This window comes from Callorhinus ursinus, unplaced genomic scaffold, assembly GCF_003265705.2.
Source record: "Callorhinus ursinus isolate GAN/ISIS: 27379988/994484 unplaced genomic scaffold, GSC_fseal_2.0 scaffold4, whole genome shotgun sequence".
Classification (NCBI taxonomy): Eukaryota; Metazoa; Chordata; class Mammalia; order Carnivora; family Otariidae; genus Callorhinus; species Callorhinus ursinus.
Window position 1 is genome coordinate 128004661 of NW_027397066.1, and position 20010 is coordinate 128024670.

At 35.5% G+C, this 20010-nt stretch overlaps 1 protein-coding gene across 3 annotated transcripts in view; it reads right to left on the minus strand.

Moving 5' to 3' along the window:
* The window catches only part of FBXW7 (F-box and WD repeat domain containing 7), a 221462-nt gene that overhangs the window by 79125 nt on the left and 122327 nt on the right, over positions 1 to 20010 (minus strand). For 2 of the 3 annotated variants that reach the window (XM_025874313.2, XM_073892369.1), the window contains exon 2: positions 11535 to 12113. In XM_025874313.2, coding sequence (XP_025730098.1) covers positions 11535 to 12044 — 510 coding nt within the window. In that variant the 5' untranslated portion in view covers positions 12045 to 12113. Of the gene's footprint in view, positions 1 to 11534; positions 12114 to 12740; positions 12791 to 20010 lie in introns of all 3 variants that reach the window. The other variant, XM_025874315.2, reaches the window with a different exon arrangement.

Here is a 20010-nt window from a genome sequence, read left to right on the forward strand (position 1 = left end):
AAAACAAAAACCCTAGCATTTCTCAATTAAAACTAAACAGTACTGAATTTAAAGCAACTTTCAAAGAAACAAAAATAATAGTGTCATGACTACAAATTAGGTATTTCAAACACACCTAATTTATATTCTCTAACCATAATTTCTTTTCCCTGTGTTCTATTTCCATAATTCATCCAACTTGGCTTTTCTCTTCATCATAATTTATAGATAAGAGATTCATTATAGCAACCAAAGCAAAGAAATAAAGTGAAAACTCTGTTGCCCAGAAGAGAAGTCAAAGATGGGACTGAATTTTAGGATAACAGTCAAAGTAAAAAGTAGACTTACAAGCAGAAAAGAATCTTAGTAAGATTCTTAATTTGTAATCACTGATGAAAGATTTTAAAATTGACATTAGTCTAAATTAAAGTTGGTGAAACACTAATTTCAAAATGGACCCAAGTTTATTACAGATTTTTAAAATATTTTTAAAATGTATATTATAGATTGGAGTTTGCGGGAGGAATTGATGGGGGGAGACGACTGGTATATGAGCAAAATCTAAATTAAACTCCCTGCTCTGTCATTCACTTCATGTAACATTAAGCAAATAATATTTCCAAGTTAAAAGTTCACAAACTATAGGAAGATATTGTGAAGTTCCTGTACTTGACATCAAGATCAATCCTCTAACTAGCAAGGAAAAGTTAAGTTGCCAATAGCATGGAAACTCTGAAAATAACCCTCTGAAGTACCAATCAGCTACTGGTAAACCATTAAGAAACAATATAAACAAAGAAAATTTAAATAAATTTGCTCAATATAAACCCACATAGATATCTGCAATATATTCAGATGGTCACCTAGAAAGGCTCTACACTTATTTCTAAAAATTCTGCCACTATTAATGAGCACTGGGTGTTATATGTAATTGATGAATCACTAAATTCTACCTCTGAAACTATCACTATACTATATGTGAACTAACTTGAATTTAAATAAATTTTGAAAGAAAAGAAATTCTGCCACTATTCAAAGTTATGACTCGTTTTCATTTTTTTTTTTTTAAGATTTTATTTATTTATTTGACAGAGAGAGACACAGTGAGAGAGGGAACACAAGCAGGGGGAGTGGGAGAGGGAAAAGCAGGCTTCCCACTGAGTGGGGAGCCCGATGCGGGGGGGGATCATGACCTGAGCCGAAGGCAGATGCTTAATGACTGAGCCACCCAGGCACCCCCTCATCTTCCTTTCTTTACAGCCTCCCACAACACTAATTCCTACCTACCCCTTAGGTCTCATCCTAGCCTTCATTTCCTCACTGAAGATATCACTGATTTAATTATTTGGATGTAGATACAAATGCAGTGAGAACTACAAACCTGGGAGGGACAATGAAAATGCTAGAAGAGAGAATCTTAAAACAAAATAATCTTGGTAAGGAGGAACCTCATAAAGAAGGACCCAAAATGGAAACCGGGTGAGAATGGAGGTACAATGGAAAACAGCAAACTAGAAAATCTAAAAGGGACAAATTTAAAGTTTTATACTTAGGTTCAAAACCCTGTAAATGTTCACAGTAAGTGGAACAGGATTAAACCAGACAGTGTTTGTAAAAATACATAAAGATTTTGTTTTCTGAAAGTTCAATTCAATTTTTAAATATTTTCTATATGCAAAGTACACGGTCCTGTAAGACAGAAGACTAACTTAGAGAATCATGTCTACCAACAATCTAAATATATATAAATTTTAGAAAAAAAGCTGACTATAATTACAATATAAGTTGAAAACAAAGAGCTAATGGAGATACAGATTTTGCTCAGAGTTCTGTGAAATATTCTTAAAGCAGGTGAGCTTTGAAATGGATCTTCAAGAGGACAGAAATTTGCAAGAGGCTACAGGGTGAAAAAGACATTTAAAAGATGGGGGAAGGGGTGCCTGGGTGGCTCAGTAAGTTAAGCGACTGCCTTCGGCTCAGGTCATGATCTCAGGGTCCTGGGATCGAGTCCCGCATCGGGGTCCCTGCTCACGGGAGCCTGCTTCTCCCTCTCCCTCTGCTGCTCCCCCACTTGTGCTCTCTCACTCTCTCTCTAATAAATAAGAATAAAATTAAAAAAAATTTTTTTAGTTAAAAAAATAAAAGATGAGGAAAATAAGAGACTCTTAATCACAGGAAAAAATTGAGGGTTGCTGGAGAGGAGGGGGTGGGGGGATGGGGTAACTGGGTGATGGACATTAAGGAGAGCGCATTACATAATGAACACTGGATATTATATAAGACTGATGAATCACAGCACTCTACCTCTGAAACTAATACTACACTATATGTTAATTAACTGAATTTAAATAAAAATAAAAAATGAAGAAAAAGCTTAAGCAAAGGTATCAAAGTGACCTAAATTCCTCTATGCTCAGAAATATCAAATAAACCTCTGTTGCTGAGGTAGAGTAGGGTCAAAACAAGATGAAGGAAATAAGAAAATTTTTGAATTTTGTATATATTATACATATAATAATTATCTTTAAAAGAATAAAAGAAGGGCTTTCACCAAAGTAGGAATTGAGGGGAAATTCCCCGACTTGACAAACATCTACAAAAACCTGACAGCTAATACCACACTTAATGGTAAGAAACTTTCCTACTAAGATTAGGAACAAGGCAAGGTTGTTCTTTCTCACTACTACTTTTCAACATCATACTGGAAGTCCTAGTTACTGCAGTAAAACAAGAAAAGGAAATAAAGGGTATGCAGATTGTGAGGGAAGAAATAAAACTGCCTTTATTCATATATAACATGACCATCTATGTTGAAAATCAGAAAGAATCAAGAATGAAACTCTTGGAACTAATAAGCAATTACAGCAAGGATGTAGGATACAAAGTTAATTTACAAAAGTCCATCACTTTCCTATATATCAGCAATGAACCAGCAAATTTGAAATTAAAAAAACTTTACCTTTTACATTAGAACCCCCCAAATGAAATACTTTTAAACAAAGTATGTACAAGATCTGTATGAGGGAAACTACAAAATTCTAATAAAAGATATCAAAGAAGAGCCAACTACATAAAGAGACAGTCCATATTCTTGGATAGGAAGACTTAATATTGTCCAGATGTCAGTTCTTCCCAAACTGATCTATAGATTCAATACAATCCCAATCAAAACCCCAGCAAGTTATTTTGTGGATATTGACAAGTTGATTCTAAAATTTATATGGAGAGGCAAAAGACCCAAAGGGCCAACTCAATAAAAGAAGAACAAAGTAAGAAGATTGGTAACACCCAACTTCAAGATTACTAAAAAGCTACAGTAATCAAGACAGGGCGGTACTGGTAAGAAAACACAAAGAAACAAAATACCCTCATTTTCCTTTCCAAACTTGCTTTCTTAAGCATTGCTGCATGATAAGTAGGTCTTGACACTTGCAATAATGAACTTAGTTTCACCTCTTATCATGTTGCAAGGAATCCCTCACCGATCACAAGGACAAGGACAAAGACGCATGTCTTGACTGGAAAAAAAAGAAACCCTAACAGTAAATGAATAAGAAAAAATATACAAAGAACAACACTGGATAAATCCCCACCTTGATTATCGTCATGTCACCTAACATGGAAATAATAAGGACAATAAAAATGATCATATATGTTTGCATAGCTTTTTAAAATCTGCAAAGCATATCACTTTTATCACCTCATTTAAACTTCCATACAACAGTATGCCATAAAGACAGCTATCTCTATTCCTGTTTAATGGTGAAGAAACTAAGGCTCAAGGAGGTTAGTAGATGAGTCCAAGGCGTATGCCTAGTGAGAGAAGAGCAGATAAACAGCTTTTCTTACCTCCTCTTTTCAGCACACAACTCTGCTTAATATTACCTACTCAAACTATACCCCACTAGGGTTGTGATTCAACAGAGAAGAGCTATCCAAAGATGACTTCCACAAGTCACCCCGGAAAAATGTTGTGAATACAAGAAACAAACAAACAAAAAAGGAACATAACAGAGAACCCAGAAACAGACCTACATAAATATACTCAATCTTTGACACAGAAGCAAAGGCAACACAATGGGGCAAAGATCATCTGTTCAACAAATGGTGCCATAACAACTGGACATACACATGTAAAAATTAACTGAAAATGGATCATAGACCTAACAGTAAAACACAAACTAGAAAACTCCTAGAAGGTAACATAGAAGAAAATGGAGATGGGGCCTTGGTGGGTATGGAGAGGACTTGTTAGAAACACCACCAAATAAATGCACAGTCTATGAAAGAAATCATTGATAACCTGGACTTCATTAAAGTTAAAAACTTCTGTTCTGTGAAAGATAATGTCAAAGAGAATGAGAACGCAAGCCACTGACTGGGAGAAAATACTTGCAAGAAACAATATGATAGAGGCCTGTTAACCAAAATATATGAAGAGCTCTTAAAACTCAACAATAAATAAATGGACAGCCCAATTAAAAGTCGGGCAAAAAAAATCTAAACAGACACCTCAAAGAAGATGGCAAAAAGCATATGAAAAGATACTGAACATCATATGTCATTACAAAATTTCAAATTAAAGCTCCAATGAGGTATCACTACACACCTATTAGAATGGCCACAATCCAAAACACTGACAACAAAAGCAGGCAACAGGAGCTCTCACTTACTGCTGGTGGAAGTGCAAAAGTATAGTCACTCTGAAAGGCAGTTCGGCTAACTTGGGTTGGGTTAACTTTTGGTAGCCTGAAAACAGATGTTAGAGTAGTAGCTTTATGGGTTATTCAATAGCCCACCTCCTCCCAAAATTACTGTTTCACTGAACTTCAAAATTTTAACAAAAGTGCAACCTGGACCCAGAATGAGATCTGGGTTCAAATCCTAGCTCCACGACTACAATGCCCAAGAGACAGCTGGAAATGCAGGACTGAGGCTTGGGTGAAGGATGAGAGCTCGAGACATCATTCTGGAGTTATGTACCAAAGTGAAAACAGAACCCATTATACTCTTTTACCCTCTTTATAACATCTTCCCCATCACTAACAAACACAATATTAACATAGATCAGGTCATCGTAATTATACACATATGAAACAATTTACATCAGGAACATTTTCAGGATAACTATTTGTGGATACTTCAGAGAAGTTTGGCATCCGCATAAGGCAAAAACCAATGGAACACTATTAAAAATTTTTTAATTCTCCATTCTATGGGATGACTGTTTTTTGGGGGTAGAAGGAAAATCCATAATTAAAATAATCTTTAATTACTTGGCAGTGCAGATACAGATTTAAACATGACTAACATTTAGACCTATTATGGTTTAAAATAATGTCAACAAATATTTTTAAAACTGCACTAACAGGAATTAATTAGAAATTGATAATAAACTGAAATTCATTTTAGCATCCAATTGTAAGATTCACAAGGCATTTAGATATACAGATGTTTTAAAAGAACAAAGTTTAGAGAAACTTGGCAAATTCTACTTAAGGAAATGGTACATACCTATCAACTGGAAAGATCTGTAAATAGCATCCCTTTGGAAATTATGTCATATTTTTAGTTTTAGTTTTATTAGAGATGGGCTCAGCTTATTATAGTATGTTCCCAATCCTCAAGTGTACTCTTTAAAGTATTTATCTATTTCTCTATTTATATTTTTTCCCACTAGAGGGTGATATATGATGACTGGACTCTAAAGGTCATTTAAAAATACACAGATTGGTATCTGCTGTGGGGAATGAAGTGTATTCTGTGAGATTAGGGGTGGGAATAGGAGAACAAAATGAGGTCACAGGCCTACATCTGTAAACTACCTAAGTGGCCCAGGCACTGCAGTACTTGCTTTACATATATCATTTTACTTAATCCTTACAAAAAGCCTAATAAGTATTATAGTCTTATTTTACAGATAAGAAACAGTCCAATGAGATTACATGCTTATTGTCACTGTGGCAAGATCAGAATGTGAATGCAAGTTCAAATGTGAAAAGCTCTTATCACTGTATCATGTTTGGGGAAAATCCATCTCCTCCAGTGTGTTCCCTTCCCTCCATCTCCACTATCCTCCCCACATGTTTACATTTTTTAGTTAAATTCCAGTTAGTTAACATAGAATGTAATATTAGTTTCAGGTGTACAATATAATGATTCAACACTTCCATACAACATCTGGTACTCATCACAAGTGCCCTCCTTAATCCCTACTACCTATTTCACCCATCCACCCACCCACCTCCCCTCTGGTAACCATCAGTTTGTTCTCTATAGTTAAGAGTCTGTTTCTTGGTTTGGCCCCCCTCTCTTTTCCCCTTTGCTCATTTGTTTCTTCAATCCCACATATGAGTGAATCCACAGGTTTAAAATTAGGTTAAACTAGACTGAGTGAATATTTCTAGTGTGCCCTCCTTCACAAAGGTGGGAAGCCTGGCTCTATTCACTGGGTTATCTTTTCTAGTGGATGTTATTCAAGATAACTGCCTTACATAGCACCTGCTCTCTGGATGTGTTTTCACCTAACAGAATCTGAATTTAAGTTGTTTGTCTTAACAAGAACAAGACAAGGTGAGGGACTGCTGAAGCAGCCACCACTCTCTAGAGCTCTACCTACAACAGAGTAGAATTTAGAGCCTGTTACACTTCAGATGTTAGCCACATTGTCCTACAAAGTTCCCCAGGAGCTCTGGTGCAAGGGAGTGGTTGGAGGATGACTAGACACACAACTGTTATTCTGATCCCCTGATTAGCTAGTGATCCTTGTGCCTAATTTCTCTGTTGTTTAGAACCTAGAAACAAGAAAAAGCCTTAGACTTTTGTCTATTTTAATAGACATTTATTTCTTACTTGACTCAAAAAAAGGATAAAAAAGCTATTGAGTTGCCAGGAGAAATCTAACAATCGGGATGGGAAAAAAAAATTGACTGATTTGATGTAAGGAATGAAACTATGTGAGAAAGATGGAAGGCAACAAGAGAGACATGGAAAAAGCAGAAATTGGTGCTCAAACATAGTTCTCTTCGTGAAAACATCAGAATGATCAATATTACTATTGGCCTAATAGTAATCTTATCTGCTTTTCATTTTAGCAGAAAATGAGTTGCCACTCTGCATTAAACATAAAAGGAGTCTTATGTATGGGCTGGGCATCTCTTTAGAAAACAAGAACTTTTTTAATATGATAAGGCTTGTAGAGAGGGAATTAAGACTGAAAAGATGGGAATTCCTATTAGAGGAAGCAAGTGGACTTTATAATTTGTAGGCAGACTAGTCAAATACACAGAAATAGCCAGCACACAACTCCTGGTTAAGAAGCACGTTTGATGTACTCTCGAAAAGGTGATATCTGTTCTCTGATCTCAAATTTCACTGTCATTTCTTCTTGTTACAATTTTAGCCTTGAGCCTTCTTCATATCTTCAATTAATCTTTGCTAGCTACCACAGAGAAAAGCACTTAACTGAGCTCTCTATACCCTTTCTAAAGGGTAGCTCTGATGATTTAAAATGTGACACAGTATTAGAAAGCCTTCACACTCCACAGTCTAGAACCCAGACAGACCTGCCTGCAGTTCTGCAGAAAATCTTACGTAGTAATGTTTGCCAAATTCTACCATAGGGGGCAGCATAGCACATGGAAAGAAAGGGTGTTTTTTTTTGAAATTAGGCAGATCTGGATTAAAATCTCTGGTCACTTACAGTGTGATTTTGGGGTGAATTATTTGGCCTCTCTGTAACTTCTACTTACTTACCTATCATAGGGACTTGCAAACAGTATGGGCTTAATAAATACCAATTCCTGACTGCCAGTACCCTTGACTTTTAACATTAAGATGGTCTGAAATTTCTAATGCATATTATTGCATAGCCTCCCATATGAACAAATCTTTGGTGACTAGAGGGAAAAAGATTGTCCAAAGAGTTTTGATAGTTTCAATATGTTTTCAAAGAAAAGATCAATGCAAGGAAGGATTAAAAAATCTTTTTTCTCAATATCATATTTGAGAAACAGCATGTTCAGGATGACCAATAAATAAGTACGGCTGTCCACAGGGAATGTTTAAGAAACTGCCAAAAAATAAAATAAAATAACACTTGAAAGCTATGTTGGGTAAAACTATGGCTAATCCCATATTAACATGAAAAAAAGGGATATTTTTAAATGATTCTTATACCTCTACTCTTCTCAAAACTCACAGTTTAAGAAGATTTAAAAGAAATTGTGGTCTAGGGTAATGTCTGGAGAAGTGTTTTATGTTTATAATGATCAAGAATTTAAAGCTGCTCCAAAATAAAGTCTTTGAAATAATGAGAGCTCTTCCTTATTTACTATATTAAAAAGATTTATATATATGGGTGACTGACATTTTCTTTATAAGCAATGAAGTAAGAGGTGACATCTTTAGTGTTGTTGAAAAAATAAAGTACTCTGGGAATAATCCTAAAGAAGAGATCCAGGAATAGAGAAAAAGGAAAATGGGCCAATTTCAACTTGAAATACTACTTTGTGGACGGGCATTGTTGCCTTGGCCGTCAATTAGTTTATATTCTTCTTGCCATTTTTGTGCAGGAAAATGACCTCAAGATAGACAGTACATCAAGTGTGAGCACAAGCATACATACATAACATACATATGCGTACACACATGAACACCTATGCACATATATACATCTCTCCCTGCCGTCACTAGTACTCAGTCCACTTCTGCGGCCTTGTATGTACAGCACAACAATTTGCATTCATGACTCAAAAGATACTAGAAAAAACTGACTTAAAATTGTTACTTTGTTTTTAAGGAGATAACCAGATAACTGTGTAAGACATATCTAAAAGTTCTGTTTACAGTTTCATCTTGAAGGGGGAAGAAAAAACGATAGAGCATCTGTCAGACCTTTGTACTGGTAGTTTTCCTACAGAACAATCTGATGACCTCTCCTTTTGGAAAAAGATGTTTTGTCTAGATGGCTTTCTTGTTTTTAATTTAAAATATAGCAGAACTCATTGAGAGTTTTGCATTGTTCAACAAGGCTTAGTTTTGATTAAACTTCTTTCTTAAATAAGATAATGCAATAAAATACTAACCCCCCCCCAACCTGAACCCTCAGAAAAAAAAAGACATAAACCCCCTCTTTTCATGTAGTAACCTTGAGGGAGAAAGATCAAGAGACTGGGGGACAAAAGCTGGGTGGATTGCATTATAAAAGGTCTTAGCCTTACCAACAAAGCAGGGCGGTAGCTATGACTGGTAGAGCCATCTGGCTGAGATTCAAAGCACTGCTTCAACACCTTGAGACAGAGATGGTAGAATGGATATAAACCACTACTGAAGCCAGCTTCTTCTTAGATCAAACCAACTAAATAAAATCTAAACTTGCAGACAGGCTAGGGAAATTAGGGATAAACATGTTTTAGAAAGAGTTTTAAGTTTCACAACCTTAAGCAAAAATGATAAAAGCAATTCAAGTATTAAACCTAGCATCTGAGATTTTTTATTCCAGGTCAGGTTACATTAAAGGAGATGATGTTACATCTGTTTGTATATTGTTTATGGGCTAAACTGATGATTCACTGTAAAATTTAAAAATAAGCAAATAAGAGTAAGAGGACAAACTACTATGGACATTATTTCAATGTCTATAAAATAAGCTATTATTTGAATTAAAATGTTCCATTCCAAAGAACTGTTTAGCTTATAAGTCTACTCTACATGGATATTCATGATTTTTATCTAATTTTAAAATGATAAAGAACCAAAAAGCATGCAAACATAAAGATCTATGAGCACAGAAGCCTGAGGGGGAAAGAAAGGATAGAAGTTGTGCTACATAATGCCTCATTCATTCTGAGTATAATTCTTTTTACTTTTTCTCCTCTTAAAACAGACTGCCTAAAATATTGATTAAAATAAATTCTAACTCCAGTGAAAAGTACATGATGTTGTATTGAATTTCCCATAATTTCAATAGCACCAAAATACAGAGAAAATAAAATTCAATGTAGAGAGGTCAGCACTTACTTGACTTAATTAGGAGCTAGTCAACAAGACCAAGCTATGTAAAGAAAACTCCTATTTCCAACCTTTATTATCATTTTCCGGGGTCTGTATGGGTGTATTCACATTCTTTACAACTTAAAAATGTTTCGATTATGGAATAGTTTAAACATACTTTAAAAACCACACAGAAAAATACCCATGAACCACCCCAATTCTGCAACCCAGCTTCAACAATCAGCAACTCGTGGCAAATCTATACCCTCTTTCCTCTTCTCCCCTTCAGGATTATTTCGAAGCAAAGCCCGAGCACTATCTCATTTCATTATGACTATAAATTGATGGGGGGGTGCAGAGAAGAATACGATAGAAAGATCGGGGAGTGAGAGAAATAATGCTACTTCTTTTTCTCTACAATCCCCACCTCTTGTCATAACCATAATTTTAAGAGCTACAACACCCAAGAATATTTTGAGGAAAGAAGCCCACATGCCATCCCAAAGAACAAGCCCTGGCAATTTCAACTTTACTGCAGTTGCCCAATCACTTCCTCCTTCCATTTCAGACAGACTTCAACGTTTCAGGACCTTCCCGCCTATCTAGTAACAAAGACAACACTGGGAAGCAGTGATAGTATATTCCAGTCCCTATTCTCTGGTATAGCTTCAAAGGACTCTATCCAACAAAATTGTTTTTCTCAGCACTAGATTAATCACCAAGTCCTGGAGTTGGTAAGATGTCTCTGGTTTAGACAGGAGTCTAACTAGCCACCTTTTAAAATAGGCCTATGGCTAAGAGATGCCTGGGTGGCTCAGTCAGTTAAGCATCCAACTCTTGACTGAGCTCAGGTCATGACCTCAGGGTCGTGAGATCAAGTCCCGGTGTTGGGCTCCACGCTGGGTATGGAAGCTGCTTAAGATTCTCTTTCTCCCTCTCTCTGCCACTCCCCCCAACACACCTGGCTGCACACATGTCCACACTCTCTCTCACTAAAAACAAAAACAAAAAACATGTCTATGGCTAACTCCAGGGGCTACCACTAGCTGAATGAGGTAAGGAGGCACATACAACAGAGCTGTCTCCTAGGAATGGGAAGGAAAACAAAAAACTGCAAATAAGGGAAGTAGTGGCAGAAACCGGACAGTAACTTTTACCTTGGAGTAACACCTGCGAATACACAGCCCACCCCAACCACCTGCATTTTGTAAATAAGACAAGATTCTTTACTACTTGATTTACATAAATCATATTTCTCTCCAACCCTCTCTACTGCACACAAACCACTAACCCCTGTCACAGGGATAAAATTTATAATAAAATTTGATATTAATGATTTTTCATAGTAATAGGATCAATTACTTTCCCTCTATTTGTAGTAACATTTTCCCAATACCAGTACTTCTATTTCTAATACCTTCCGTAAAACAAAACTTAGTTCATTTTATTATTACACATCTGAAGATTAATTTTGTGGCAATAACAATGACTGTGAGGAAAGTTTCATTCCAATTAATATGGACAGGTAAATGTCTCAGGAACAGCAGACTAAATATACTCACTTTTGTTGTCTTTGTATAGAATGGGGAGGAGAGCTGGTGAATAGGCAGGTCCACGATACTAGTGGAGTTTGTGACACTGTTACTATGTGTATGTTCATCTTCCCTGCTACTGTCATCAGATTGATCAAAATCATCACTCTCCTGGTCCATTTCCTCTTCCTCTTCATCCTCCTCATCTTGTTCACCAGCATGTTCTTCATCTTCTTCTTGCTCTTCTTGGTTTCCCGAGGAGTCCTCATCTACCGAAATGAATCGATTATTGTTTTCTTCCAACTGTCCTTGCTGGGAATCATTTTGGTCTCCAGGTCTAGGTTCTGCTCCGACGACCTCACCATTCCTTGCAGTGTGCCCCTCCTCTTGTTGTCTGAGCTGTTGCTGCTGCTGCTGCTGTTCCTCCTCAACCACACGATTCATCTGTTCCTCATCTGCCTGGCTTGAGGAAGGGTTACCTCTCAGAGAACCTCCAGTTCGTCGTCTTTTGCTGCCCACAGAGAGCAGTTCCTGATTCATTTCCAAAAGCCAGCTTGCTACTTCTTGGACCTTAGCTAGACTATCAGAAGATGCAAAGGATTTCACATTCTGTAGGGAAAAATGGGGGGGAAAAAAAGGTTTGTACAATCTACATTATCTTCCACTTTTATGTTCTATGTTTATATTCCACATTTCACTAAAGACTGTAAAAAGTATCTGACGCTATTGAGATGTTCTTTAGGAACCAATAGAAAGTTTAAAATGTAAAAATTGAGACTTTATAAAGACATACACAAAAATCAAATAGTAAACAGCTTTATTTTAATATTTTAAAAAATAATTTTAGAATGAAACTTTATAATTTAGTTGCTTTTACCAATAAAACATAATTTAACCAATAAAATGATATTCAGTTTTAGATCAGTTCATAAACTTTATCTTTTATAAAACTTCCAGAAAATGTTATGAAGTATATCATAAAAAACTATTCAATGATCAGTTAAGTTCAGGAAATACTGAGGTAAACCAAGATAAAGAGGCTTTTATACTGTAGGAATTTCCCAAACTTCTCTGATCATAGAACCTTGCCTTAAGACATGGTTTTCTGACAGGTACCAAGTATAATCATTATGATTTTCATTTTTCATAATGAATATAAATCAACTGGAGCGCAAATAAACAAAAAAATTATTTTTATTTTCTTTAAAAAAAGGAAAAAAGTTCGTAAGTTCATACCCTCTGACCCAGTAACTCCACTTCTGGCAATCTATCCTAAGGAAGTAATCCTAAAACAGAAAAAAAAATTATGCAAAGGATGCTCACTGCAGCTTTATCCACAAAAGCAAAAAATAAAAATAAATGTAAATAAAAATAATCAAAACCCAAATGTTCAAGACAAAGGAATCCATGAGATGGGATATATATAGTGCAATCCCTAAACACGATGTGCATTTTAAAAAATTGTGAGAACATGGATGTTTGTATTATGCTAAGGGCAAAATACAGGTAATTATATGATCACAGCATGACTTTTAAACCGCATAAAGACTAGAAGACAATATTTCAAAATATAAACTACATTTAGGCAGTGGTTATTATAAGTGCCTTAAACTTAATTTTAACCATTATTTCTCAAATGTTATGTATCAAACACATTTGCTTTTATGTTTTATAGACTCTAAAATTTGATCTGATATAGAATCTTTTCATAATGCTCATTCTTAAATTTCGTCCTTTGCAGATATCTATATGGACATGTTTGAGGTTACATAAAATCATGCCAACACACTGCCCAAGCTCATATAAAATTCCTTCTAAAAATATCTTTAAGGTTTATGAGATATAAGAAATACAATATCCATCTTCTATCATGTCCTAAGAATAAGTCCATTATAGTATATCACAATGGTCTTCAGATAAAACAGCCTTATTTACTTTTCAAACCCTTGCCACTAGAGGTGAATGCCCCAAAGGGCCATAGTTCTCATTGCAAGTTTTGAAATGGGGTCTGAAAGTCTGAAAGGTAGTTTTAAAATAGGAGTATTTCATTTTATTTTCTCTAATCGACATTTTCTAAGAAAAAAGCTGTAGTGTGGGGGGGGGATTTTTTGATTCTAATTACAACTAGAAGTTAAATATAGAAAGAGAAGAGTTCCAATGACTGAGCTGTGAGACACTCCAATATTCTGAGAGAAAGAGTAACCAACAAAGATGACTAACAAGGAGAACTGGGAATGAGTGACATCTTCAAGGCCCTTAAGAAAGCATACCCAGGAGGAGAAAGTATAAAATGACAACTGTCGATGAGATCAAGTAGGATGAAGAGAAAGAACTGACCATTGGATTCAGTAACGTGGAAGTCACCAGTAACAGGAGTTTTATTAGTTGAAATCTGATTAAAGTAGATTTAAGAGACTAGGAAGAGAGAATAGAGATGAGGGGTACGAGCAAGTTACGAATTTGCTACAAAAAAAGAACAAACTAAAGGGAGTGGTAATTGGTAGGGAAAACAGAGTCAAGAGAAAATTTTTTATTCTTTAAGATTGGAAAACTAGCAGTATATCGGTATACTGACAAGAATGATCCAGCACAAAACAAAAAGTGGATAATGTAATCGAGAAAGAGAAGAAATGGTGAAGTGATATTCGTAAGTAATTAAAAGGGGATGATGAGAATGAGTTCAAAATTGGAAGGACTAGTTTTAGTTTAAAAAATGGATACTTCATTTATAGTAAAAGATGGGAAAGAAGAATGGTATTATAGGTACTTCATATTTATTTCTTTTTACCATATTTCTCAATGTGGAAACAGTTGGAAACAGGTGGATTTTTTATAAGTGGTAGAAGTCTAGAAATTCCCTACTCATTCCTTCAATTATTGTCCTTTTCTTTTTAAAGTAGGAAGCAACGTCGCCATTATCATCAGTGATCTTGGGAGAGGAGGTGCTAGAAATATGAAGAAAGGGGTTTGAAATAGTCCCCTAGGGAGAGAGGAAAGAAAATTTACTAGGTTTGTGAGATTTTGATGATCAAATATAATCAATAAATCATGATGCAATATATATTAAAAGTGGCTTTTAAAAGTCAAGTGATTCTTTACAACTCGGATAAGCACAATAACAAAATTTCTATCTGAGGCAGGAAGTAGAGTTTAAAAAAAAAGCACATTAAATATATCTGTTGTTTTCTACAAAAAATAAAATAATAAACTACAGAAAATAAAGGTCATCAAAATCTTACTGATTCATATATGTCAAAGACAAACTATGAAAACATCACAGAAAAGCATGTTAAAAATAACATGTTGAAAAACACTGACCTACGCAAATGAATATATATAGTATCCCAATGTATATAAAGGTAAATCCACTATTCATAGGTTTCCGTCCAAGAATTAAAAACTTGGTTTAGTAACTGCATCTAAAGTCTAGTTCTCCTAACACTAATAAGGACATTTTTCACTTGGATGTTTATGCATAGAACAGCATGAAATTAGGGTCACTGCCTGTAATAATGCAGATCCCAAGCAAATTGCCCTTTGTGTGCCAACCAAACAGGCATCTTTTAAAGAGATAAAAACTGGTTAAATGACATATTAAGAGCAACTTACAAGGTGAAAAAAATGAAAGAACAAAGGTCATAAAACTAATCCTAAAGAATATGTGCAAAATAGGGAGGAGACTATTGGTAAGTAGCCTATCAACAAACAGAAAGTTTATGACTGGCATTTCTAAAATAGTACTAGTACTGATCATCAGTGAACACTTCTGTTACTAGTTAGGAATAATAAAAAGTCAAATCACTATCATTGTGTAACTTTAGTGTCATATTGAGAGGAACAGAGAAGAAAGCGTCTTTAATTCAAGCCAATAAAGTTAACTGACTCATATTTACAACCATGGCATATAAATAGCTTTCAAAATAATACAGATTCTTACAGATAGACCTGATCAAAAATAGTAAATCCAAGTAGAAGAATCAGATTTAAAGCACAGCCAATATAAAGTCGGATTCTAGGAATCCCAGAATATTTGAAGAGGCTGAAAATATCTGACAGACTTACATAAAAATTTGTCCAAGTAGTATATATGTTGGATTGGAGCTCTCCGACCCATTTTGGGAATGGAAAACAGAAATGAAAATTTCATTTTGTTGGTATTCATAAACTCAAATTTAAACAAAAAACCCAGTATTTTTAGGAAATTAGTTTTTTCTAATAATGATCTATTAAGTAAGCTAATGACCTAATTAAAAGAATAAGCATTTATCCAATTAGTAATAGGAAATCAGAATCAACTAAGTATTCTTATAAGGGGGGGAGAACCTTTTTAAAAATAGTTTATAAAGCCCCACGTTAAAAAACAATTGATCTAAAACTTGAAACTGTCCATGCAGCAGAAGTTAATAAAATATTAACCCCAAAAATGCACACTTCCTTCTTTTAGATTTTTATTTATTTATTTGAGAGAGAAAGTGTGTGCAAGTGCGCATGAGCAGGGTGAGGGGCAAATACTGGCTTCTTTTCCAAAACCAGAATCACTACAATGCTCAAAGATTATTACTATAAAACAAATATTTACTGAACACTCAATATGTTTTAGGTACATTTTAATTTTCTAGAGGATAATGTTTAGAAAAGTTTCTTTACAAGTTAATCAATGACTTTTAACCTGACCAGAACCCATGGTAAAATCAGATTTTACATTATAAATAACTCTGGATGTATGTATCTAAACAAACCTAAAACAACGGTTTAGAGAGAGGGAATTATGAAATATTTCAGATACCTAAAGTCTCTATAAATCACCACCTTAACTAAACATGTCCATTCTCATTATTTGTAGTAATTGTGTTCTATAAAGTTATCACAAATACTGAACCACTGCCCCTACGGGGAACACAGGGTTAACTTCCTGCAAGCTTTGGTCACAACATTTTGGCCAACTGATCGATATAGAATCTTTTCAAGTGTATATTTCTATTTAAAGACATGTACTTAATATATATTGTTGATTCATTAACACTGAACTCACAGCCAACAGCACCATAAACCCATGCCTGAACAAAGCTTATCTAACACCTATATGCTCTCCACAAGGCACATTTCGACACTAGACAGCACCTCGCCACTATGCTTGGGGGCCATTTTCAACAGCCAAATATTTCACTAAATTGACCATGAAAAGGACACTTGTTTACAGTATGAGAGCTGAAACAAGAAGGCAGAGTGTCACTTTGTTTGACCTCAGATGGGAATGTGCATGCCAAGTGATTTTTTGCCACTCTGTGCATCCTCATGTCCACAAATGACTGTGAAAGCATCGTGAATATTGATTTTTGGTGTCACAAATAAACTGTAGTGAGTAGGCAAATTCGCAAATACAGAATCTACAAATAATGAGGGTGGATGGTACCTACTTTATCTAAGTCCTCTAGACAGGGCACTACTTGCAATGCAAGATTCACACAGTATTTTGAGATATCAACAAAGAAGCCACAGCATTACCTATTGGCTGCTTCTGGAAATATAACAAAGGATAAATGATCAAAGAAATTGGAAGCTCTAACAGACATTCATCACTAACTTCTTCAAATAAATCAGAAGTTTAGATAGCTCATATTAAATAAAGTTATACTTTGTATAAAGTAACTGCTAGAAAGAAAAAGGGTGAGAAGGGCATCATTTTTCCCTTTGTAAGTGGGCAGAACAGGGTTCTTCTGGCAGTGTTTTTCATTACAGTGACAGTTCTGAACCTAAGGATGCCTAAAAGAAGAGATTCCTACAGTCACCTCCATCCTAGGATGAAGAAGTATTATAATAATTTTGCTCTTCAAAAAAATTCAGAAATAAGGTTACTGTGATAGAAGAGAATTACTCCAGGACTTTACCCAAGTCCTAGAAAATACTGGGTAACGTTTAGCCATTATACCTTGTTGATTTAGTGACACCTCAGACCGAATTCCAGTGCTTTTTAAAAACTAGTTTCTCAGAAACTTATAACTAGTTTCTCATGAACCTTGCTTTTCAAAAGATCTTTGATTACTTAAAACCACTTGAACTTATTTTAGGATGCTTAAAGGAATCAATGTGGGCAAGTTCACATGTTAAACAAATTGAGCTCTGAAACCCTGTCTCAGAGTGAACTAGAGCTGTTTCCACAGCAAACACTAACCTTGAAATTACCTTGAAATCTAAGTAACAGGGGAACACTAGTTACACTAATAAAACAAGGGGTGACTTAAGCAAACGGCCAAAGCCTCCAAATGACTGTGCAATTTTTAGACATTTTTAGCATTACATGGCAGGGTACAATTCATTGGACATGAGCAACAAAGTCATTTGAGAAGCTTTAAGATGTAGATGGCAGGAAAATAAACCAAATTGTACTGATCACTGGGAAGGATAACTCAAAGCTTATAGCACCTTCTGCAAGCAGCTTAGGATTTTCCCTGACCCCTAAAGGAAGCTCCCTGATCATCAGGAGCCCTCTTGTGGCCCCACCACTTACTAACATTCCAAGTTCATATGATGAACTTTCTACACTCCAAGTTATTTGTTTATTAATTACTATGGCCAAACTGATTAACAGTATCTAGAATATACGATAAAGTAAGTCACATCATATCATTCGTTGACTCAAAATCCACCAAGGGCTTCCCATTTCACTCAGAATAAAAGTTCACTCAGAATAAAAGAGTTTTTATGGTTGCCTGTTGGTCTCTGTATAATAATCTACACACACCCCCACCACTCTGAGTTTATATTCTAGTCTCTCTTTTTCACTTTGCTTCACTCTTTCTAATGCTGTTCCTTCTTGAAGAAGAAAATATGCTGCTATCTCGGAACCTTTGCGCTGGCCATTCCCTCTGCCTGAATGCTCTCCTCATATATCCACATGGTTCTTCCCATTACTTTCTTCAGGACTCAGTTCAAATGTTCCCTAAGCAACGACACTTTCCCTAATCATCTTATTTAAAATAATAACTCCCTTGCATCACATTCCCTTTCACCCTTGCCCTGTTTTACTATTCTCCATAGCAATGTATAAAAGCACTAGACTAGTGTCTGCAATACAGTAAATGCCTATCTATCTGTCCACCCATTTGTTATCTGTGTTATCTTCCCACTAGAAGTTAAGCTCCCTAACAAAAAAGACTTCCATTTTTCACCACGGTTATCCTCAGCACCTACCCAAAGCCAAAAATGTTCAGCTTATTCCTCAAAACATCTTTTTAGTGAGTAAATATTTATTAAATCTTTTAAAGCCAATTATGCACTTTCTTTACCAAAGAACTTCAAGCCACGTCACAAACACAGTATCGATAACCTTAAACACATTTTTAAACTGAACATGTTCTGTGTAGTATTTTTAAAATGGAGTAGAAATCTAGCCTTAATACTTATCATTTTTTTCCTTTTATCAAATTTCTTGTTATTTTAACACAAGCTATAAAAAAACAAATATGTGACTAAAAAGATTGATACTTCAAAAGCACATTATTGAGTAATTCTACTTCCCCATCGCTTATACTGTGGTTAACTGGGAAACCATAGATGTAACTTAAGGTGAAAATCTTCCAAGGACTACAAAATTGACTGAATAGGTCCTTAATAATGGAGTTTACAAAAGCAACACAAAATGAACAATATGGGGAGCATGATGCAAGTATTCATGTAAGCAGCAAATATTCATTAAGGTTTATGGTTTTGAACATTTTAAATCCACATGGTTCATCAATCATATATATCTTTACTAGAAATGATATTGAACACTGTTTCTCAGTTCACATGACAATACCTATTTTTTATGTTTTTTAACTGATTCCTCATTCCTATTTAACTCTACTACCTCGGCAATCTGTGTTTACTCCATTAAAACTAAATTTTAAACTAGCTGCTAGGGGTACCCTAGCTGCTAGGGGCACCTGGGTGGCTCAGTTGGTTAAGCGCCTGCCTTTGGCTCAAGTCATTATCCCAGGGTTCTGGAATGGAGCCCCATGTCAGGCTCCCTGCTCAGCAGGGAGTCTGCTTCTGCTTTTCCTTCTCCCTCTGCCCTCCCCAACTTGTGCTCACTCTCTCTCAAATAAATAAATAAATAAGTCTGAAAAAAAAAACAAAACAAAACACCCAAAACTGGTTGTTAAATCTCCTGGATCTTTTACCATTTCTATAGCTTTTTACTTTATTGAACAAGCACTCCCTCTTCTTTGCAACTCTCTTGTCCCTCAATTTCCCTTGGTATCATCCTTTTCTTGGTATCACTTCTCAGGCAGCACTGTTGTTCTCTGTTGCTAGCTCCTTCCTTCTCTGCAGCTTCTTTGAAACCTAGAGTTTTAACTATCACATAGAAGCTAATGACAACCAATTCTATTATCTCCAGCCAAACTCCTCTATTGAGCCTACTAGTTTTACCAAATTGTCTCACAATCACCCCAAATCCATAACCCAAACTCCTGTTTACACACACACACACACACACACACACACACACACACACACACACACA